This window comes from Erithacus rubecula (genome assembly GCF_903797595.1).
Source record: "Erithacus rubecula genome assembly, chromosome: 1".
NCBI classification, from domain to species: Eukaryota; Metazoa; Chordata; class Aves; order Passeriformes; family Muscicapidae; genus Erithacus; species Erithacus rubecula.
In genome coordinates, this window is record NC_136658.1 from 99,349,469 (window position 1) to 99,357,271 (window position 7,803).

Sequence of the window (7,803 nt, forward strand, 5' to 3'; positions counted from 1 at the left end):
CATAGAACTTGGATTGAAATACTTGGAAATACTTATTAGCACAATCAAAAATCATTAACTCGCTACATTTTAATGTGGAATAAGGAGGTTTTCTCCTTCTCCTCTTACTTATTACAAACAGAGAACCTCTGAGGCATGAGAGAGGCATTCATGCACGAATGCAAAGAATCTTCTAGCAAAGGAGGAAATCAAAAATTAAAACGGGGAAGAGAGTTTGATTAGTTGAACAGTAAAGAAAGAAAGCTGGTGCCCACTTTGGGCCTTTCTGTCCGTTCTCCAAGGAAAGAGAACATTAGAAAATGTAGATGCAAATGGAAACATGGTTTTGATACAAGTGTAGGTGAGGTCCCATAACTCTCTGAATGAATTGTTCAGTTATATTGGTGTGAAAAGAACTGGGTGAACTGGTTTGGCTATTTCCTGTATCTTCAGACTAGAAAAGACCTCCATCTCTGGGCAGGATGTGGGGAAAACTCAGTCACTACGTAATGTTCCATGTGCTTTTATTAACAGCTGATTATAACAGTTCCTGTTGCATGCTAAAAAAGAAAGTGCTGCTTGCTATTTTGCTCCAATTCTTCTGTTTCTCTTATAAGTAATATTTAGGGAGAAAATACAGTAAGAATAATAGGAATTATGTATATTTTAGACAGTTGTAACTATTTTACCTTTTCAAACACCAAAGTTCAACCCTCCTGTTGGAAATGCAGATGGATTCACAGTCAGCAGGTTCTGCATGGAAGAAGCTGCTGGCTGGCACAGAAGTGAGTTACTCCAGACTTCAGTGCATATTTCATTGTAACAGATTAGTTCACCATTGGTTTACCTTGAACATGTTTCCTAACTATCTGCCAGCACAGATATTTGCATCATTTAAAAAAATGTTGATCCTTTTCAGGAGACTTGCCACTACTCATTCCTTGGAGAAAAGGGCAGATCAACAGGCTGTGAGCACTGAGGGATAAAATCCAGACCGTGTGCAGGATTGGCCTCAGCTATGTCAAGATGACATGAAACCTGCTCAAAGTCAAACAGATCTGAGACAAAGGAAGAAGCTGTAAAACACAGTCAAATCAGTCTGATTAATTCATAAACTGAGTTCTTTTGGAAAATCGTTTTGTAAATTATTCTTACCATTCTTATTAAACTTACTTATTCTGGAAAAATACCCCTAATAATACATAACTAAATAACTGTTCTACAGTGTCTGAGATCTAGGTATCTTAATCAGCTATTTTTAATTTTCCTATTTCGTTTCACTAAATTCTCTGCATTGCCTATTGCTTCATGAAGCTTTTTTCGACACTTCATGAAATTATTTTAATATTTTTTCCTTCTGCCTTGTGAATTTGAAAGCTAAATCAAATTAACTGTATTAACTCATGCAACACAGTATCAGCATATTTCTGAGTAAATTAAAGCAGGACTTTTGAAAACAGTCAAGGGAGAAAATGTTTGGGTCTTTTTTTGCTGAGACTTCAACTTTTAAATCATGTGACTTTTCTGACTTGAGAAGAAAGAAACCAGACACTTTGTATTTTTACACTGCAGTAGGTTTCCTGATAGTGTGACTTCCTCATTGTGAAATGCAAAACAAAGAGAGTTCAGACAACACAAAGGCTGTTGTCTTTCACAGAGACAGTATTCCCCATTTCTGATCCCAGTCTAATCTTTTCTAGGGAATGAAAAAATATGTATTCAACAACATTAAAGGTATGTTGTTGGCTGAATCTGTTCTTCAGTAGTTTATTCAGATTCATTCTCCCTACTAAACGCCCTGTCCTGAGGGATTTCCAGACTCACAACTCATGAAATAAATTTTAACTTTTCTACTAGTAGCCACTGGCAGTTGCTTAGTGATATGGAAATGCTTCTGTTCTTTGGGCATTTCTATTCTTGCTCCAGTAGAGGATAAGCTGAGCCAGTTAGGGTGTTTGCATAAATCCTAAATTACTCTCCCAGGCCTTCAGGCACTTTCCACTGTGTGCTAACACCAGCCACCCGAACACACACTTTTATACACACTTCTTTATACAATCCTCTTGCAGTATCATGTTCCATGCTAAGTGAAGGTCAACCTTGTAGCTTTTAGGATGCATTAAAAAATTACGTGTGTATTGGGAGAGTCAGCAGTATGACTTAGTGTCTTCTCAAATCCCAGACCACTCTTAAAACAAGTCAGATTAAGCTAAATGTAAGATAAAGAGCTCCTTTACAGTATCTAAGAATGTACATAATAGTGGCACAGCTAATACAAGAGGGTGAAAAGCAAACTGCACATGTGGCAAAGACTTGTACTTCTCTGGGTGGCCCAGCTGGCAGGTCCATGGTCATCTAGGTCATGATGCAGTTCGTTCCTCAGCATACACCAATATCTCTAGGTAATATCCAGAGGAAGGCAGGGATGAGGATAATTCCTCCATCCTTTCATACTCCAAAGTCATGTTGTTGAGTCTACCCAGATGGAATTTTCCTCATCACACCCCCTCTCTCCTCTGACATCCATACCTCCATCGGGATGGCATCACAACCTCCCTTACGGCAGGCTACTGGCACATGGCCCTGCTTTAAACCCATCCTTCGTGCTTCACACCCCCTTCCCCTCCTGTCAGGCGGCTTGCGGTGCGTGTGCCAGCCTGGGAAACGTCCCAACCCCAAGGTTAAACCAGCGGTTCGGACCTTTTTCCGTAAGGACGCTCCTGCCCGGGGGCGTACCGTGGTGCTGGACACGCTCCCCGGCGCGGGGCTGTACGGATCACCGCTCCACATTTCCCAAACTCTGCGGCTTTTTTTTCTCTTCCTCCCCCCAGCAGCGTGCACTGAGTGCTCCCAACACCACCCCCAGGTCTGCTGCCAGGGCGGCGCCACGGCCCAGAACGGGGGGTCCGAGCAGGGAGAGCCCCGAGCTGAGGGACATATCGGGCGCGGTTTTCGGGGTCCCGCGGCAGCCGGTGCCGGAGAGCGTCCCCGAGGGCGATGCCGGGGATCCCCGAAGGCGGTGCCCGTGACCCTGAGGGCTGTGCCGGGGGTCCCCGAGGGCGGTGCCCGTGTCCCTGAGGGCTGTGCCGGGGGTCCCCGAGGGCGGTGCTGGGGTCCCTGTGAGCCTGTCCGTGTCCTTAAGGGCTGTGCCGGGGTCCCCTAGGGCGGTGCCCGTGTCCCTGAGGGCAGCCTCGGTGTCCCCCGGGGCGCTGCCAGTGCCCCCGAGGCCGGTCCCGCCGCCCAGGGAGAGCCGTCGGGGCCTCGCCCTGCAGCGCCGCCCAGCCCCGCCAGGAGGCGCCGCGCGCGGAGCGGGGAGGGCGAGTCACGAGACGGCCGCAGCTGTTGCTGGCAGGCCCGGGCAGGATTCCGGGGAGGGGCGCGGCCATTGGCTAAGGGCGAGCACCGCGGGCTCTCCCATTGGCTGGTGGGCGGGAAAGGCGGGGCTAGAGTGTCTTTAAATGTAGCGGCCGAAGGCGGCGAGCTGTACTTTCCGAGCCGGGGAAGCAGCGGGAGCGATCCGGGACCGCCAGCAGCCGAACGCCGCCGGGACATGCTCGCAGCCTGACTGACCGCAGGTGGCCGCCGCGCCCGGGACACGAATGAAGAAGCAGCTTCTCCTCCTGTTCACACACCGGGGACTTGTCAGCCGAGGGGGCCGCAGGGGGAAGCGTCGCCGAAAATGGCCTCGTTCAGCATCCGCGCCGCGCGTCCCGAGGACTGTCCCGACCTGCTGCGACTGATCAAGGTGCGGGCGGGGTGCGGGGCGGGGGGGCAGCGCTGCCCGCTGCCGGAGCAAAACAAACTGTTGCGCAAGGGCGGGGGGCGGGGAGAGGCCTCTCACAAGCTCCTTCTCTTTCAGGAACTGGCGAAATACGAGGACATGGAGGACCAAGTGGTGCTAACTGAGAAAGGTACGGAGCCTACAAGAGCTCACCCGGTTGGCGGCCGAGTGACAGCGCCTGTGGCTCAGGTGCGCGTGTATTCTGCTTTTCTAGAGCTGCTTGAGGATGGTTTTGGCGAGCACCCTTTCTACCACTGTCTGGTCGCAGAAGTGCCGAAAGATCAGTGGTCGTCTAAAGGTGAGACTTACTGATACTTATTCTTGGACGCTAAAAACACAGAAGCATCATTTGCTTAATACTAATGATTGTAGGTGAGGTTCCGTCAGTGGACTGGGGTAGGAGAACTAGGTTAACTGGTAAAATTCAGTAATTTATAGTGGTACTATGCTGAAGTGCTTGCTAATCCTGGAAGCATGGGAGATCAGGTATAACATAATGTGCTTGACTCCAATTATTAAATGGCTTTTCTTGTTTGACCCTGACTTACCTTTATGTAATTCTGTTGAATCACATTTTTTTCTTTAATTTGTCCCCAATCTTCAGGTTACAGTCTCTAGCTTCGCCATGTACATGGCCCTTCTGTGTACATGGATGGGCGGGGAGGTAACTAAAAGATCCGTTACACAATAAAGTAGATGATCATAATATGAGGTAAGGTCTACAGGGACAAGTGCTATTCCCAAACCTTTGCCAAAGACACAGTAGATGACAGAAACCTGTTTGCACGCTTCTTTTACAGTGTGTGCAGAGTTTTATGGCAGATGTAGTTAAAATACTTAGGGTTTATGTTTGAGTGGGCTGTTGTTGGAAGAGTTGGTTTCTCTTCTCTTTTGAGCCACAGAGTTATAAATGAAGCTACAGCTTTATATAGCTTGACTTCCTGATGCTGAAGGTAAAGAAACCAGCATGATGCTCAGTGGCAGCATAACTGAAAGTGCTTGAAATGTTGCTGTAAAGGTGGCCTGTAAATAGGAATTCTGACACAGTAGTTACTGAGGAATATACATGGAAAGACCAGTGTTTTCCAGGGTTTGACAGACAATTCCCAAGGAAGCAGAGCTGGGGCAGTCATCTAGATTGTGAGCTGCTGTGTGAAGTTCTTACTTGTCATCCAGACTGGAAATGAATCAGTAGGGTGTGCATTATCTTGTAGAAAAGACTATGTTAGCACTTACTATGACAGTGCTTTTGAGGATTTCAGGGTATGGACAGGGCAGTACTTTTTTTATTAGGCTGATAAGAATTTGTCAGAATTTGTTTTCAATTGTGTGTTTATTTGCAAACTTCATTTTTAATTGTAACCAAGTATCAAATGTCTGCATGTCCCAGAGAAATCTGTATGTTTAAACATGCATGTAAAACTTAGCATTTTTGCTTTTTAAATTCTGACCAACTGAAGCTACACTCTTTGTTTCAGAAACATGCGTTGTGGGCTTTGCCATGTATTACTTCACTTACGATCCGTGGATTGGAAAACTGCTGTACCTTGAAGATTTTTATGTGATGGCTGAGTACAGAGGTACATAGCTATTGCAGAGTTAGATGAGTTGCTACCCATGAGGCTTCTGTAGATTTAAAACTTAAGTTTCTGGGTTTTGTTTTCTAGGACTTGGTATTGGGTCAGAAATTCTGAAGAACTTGAGTCAGGTATGTCTAAGTGCTAAGTCTAAACAAGAATTAAAGGAGGTGGCAGGACTCTAGACAGCTTAAAACATGCCTAGAGTCTGGTAAACTGTGAGAAATGCTGCAGTGTCTGCTGGCATGAACTCGATGACTTGCTGAGTGATGTGGCCGGTGTCACCGGGCTGTCCCCGGGCGCTGTGACCGTGTGGCCTTGGCTTTGCAGGTGGCTGTCAAGTGCCGCTGCAGCAGCATGCACTTCCTGGTTGCGGAGTGGAACGAACCCTCCATCAGGTTCTACAAGAGAAGGGGCGCCTCGGATCTGTCCACCGAGGAGGGCTGGAGGCTCTTCAAGATTGACAAAGAGTATCTCTTGAAGATGGCAGCAGAAGAGTGAGAGATTATTCCAGCAAATAAATTCTTACTGCAAACATATGTGCTCTCTGAATAAACTCCTTCTTGCTTTCTGTGTATGTACAGTTTGTAGTGGAATAAAGTAGTGTGGATGCTAATAATGGCAGTGCAGGTGTGGTCATAGAGTAATGGTACTGTGATCTGGAGCTGAGGCATCTATGAAGTTCAGTATGTGCTTGTGTGCATCCTTTACCAGTGTGGGCTTGTAATCCTTGTATATGGAAACTTCATTCTTGTAAGTGTCATTCAAATGTGTACAATGTACACACTGGTAGAGTTTGTTTTAATTATTGCCTTTTATAAAAATAAAACAGTGTTTTCACTTCATGGCACTAGTTTTGGCTTTTATTCTCACATAAAGTTCCCCATCAAATAACATGTAGATTAATAAAAGACTGGATTGACTTCAGCCTCACAAATGATATGCAATGGTCCCAGTAGGATAAAAGTGCACTTGTGTGCTTGTGGGACCTGGTGGCAAGATTCTGAGCACCTGACTGTTTGAGTTTTTCCAACCCCTGGTCCTGTAGGGCATCCTGGCTTGTGACCTATATTTTCAGGTACGATTGGAGTCCCTAAATTAGATTGCAGCTCTCTGGACAGCTGTTCCAAGAAGTCCAGAGCATGGGACTTCCACTTAGCTGCAGAGCACCTCAGCTGAAAGGTATAGCCTTGAAGGAAAAGATGCATCCTTGTTTCAAGGCCTAAGTAACAAAAATTGGTTCTGACTGGTCACATGAAAGGAAAGTAGTATTTGCAATCCCCACAAAAAGCTCCATTATGTGATTCTTAAACCACCAAACTCAAATGCTTCTGGTGATATGTGTTTCTGATCATGATTTCAGATCAGGCTCAGCATTTCTGCTGAGCTGTAAGAACTATGTTAAGCAATAGGAAACCACTCTTCTGTGTTAAAGTCTTTGCACAGGAGCAGGTGAAAACAATGCTGCTCATCATTTGTTTTGTTTTCTTTGAAACAAATTAACAACTTTGCATTACTGTGTTTGCCTTTCTCATAAGTTGATGGTGAAAGTGGATGGATGCAGACTTTGTGCTGCTCTTCTCTTGCTATCTGGTAACCCTGCAATAAAAGGCTTTTTTTGGCCAGCACTGCTTTCACTTCAAAGGAAGGGAAGAGACTTAGCTGTCTTGTAACATCAACTGGTTTAAATAAAACAAGGTTTTAAACCTGCTGGTCACTGCATAAATCATGTGTCACATGGAAGGTGTTTCCTCATCCTAAAGAGTAGTGGGCATGACTGCTTCAGCCATGGGAAATGCTGAACTAATTGTAGGAATAAGGTATCACTCTGCCCAGGGCCAACAGAGAGCTGTTCATGAAACTGTTCTTACTTTCTGTTTTGTTTTCATCTGATGTATAGTCAACAGTGTGCCAGCTCTGGCCAGGTGTGGGGTTTGGCTGTCAGTTTTTGCTTCAAGAGTGAGAACACTAATAAAAAATACAGGAGCTCTTGGGAGAGAGCAGAAAGTAGCACTTCCTTAGGGGTGGTGGTGGATAAGAAGCACAACTTAGTCTTGGCAATGTGCACTGGCAGCCCAGAAAACCAGCCATGTCCTGGGCTGCATCCAAAGCCCTGTGGGCAGCGGGTCCAGGGAAGGGGCTCTGCTCCTCTGCTCCATTCTGGTGAGACCCACCTGGAGTGCTGCATCCAGCCCTGGGGACCCCAGCATCAGAGGGATGGAGACCTGCTGGAGTGAGTCCAGAGGAGGCCATGAAGATGATCAGAGGGCTGGAGCACCTCTCCTACAAACATAGACAGAGAGAGTTGGAGATGCTCAGCCTGGAAAAGAGAGGTCTCCAGAGAGACCCAGCAGCTTTCCAGTACCTAAAGGGACTACGGAAAGCTGGAGAGGGACTTTTCAAAGGGGTAAGAAGGCTTTAAGCTATAGGAGGACAGGTTTAGACTTGCTAGCAAGAAGAAATTTT

At 46.3% G+C, this 7,803-nt stretch overlaps 1 protein-coding gene across 1 annotated transcript; it reads left to right on the forward strand.

Moving 5' to 3' along the window:
* Positions 1–3,464: 3,464 nt before the first annotated feature.
* On the forward strand, positions 3,465–6,182 carry SAT1 (spermidine/spermine N1-acetyltransferase 1). Its single transcript, XM_079316620.1, has 6 exons — positions 3,465–3,724; positions 3,839–3,890; positions 3,975–4,058; positions 5,239–5,340; positions 5,428–5,468; positions 5,668–6,182. Exons 1-6 carry the CDS (start codon positions 3,659–3,661, stop codon positions 5,836–5,838), a joined length of 516 nt encoding a protein of 171 aa, XP_079172746.1. The 5' UTR covers positions 3,465–3,658; the 3' UTR covers positions 5,839–6,182.
* Positions 6,183–7,803: the final 1,621 nt, after the last annotated feature.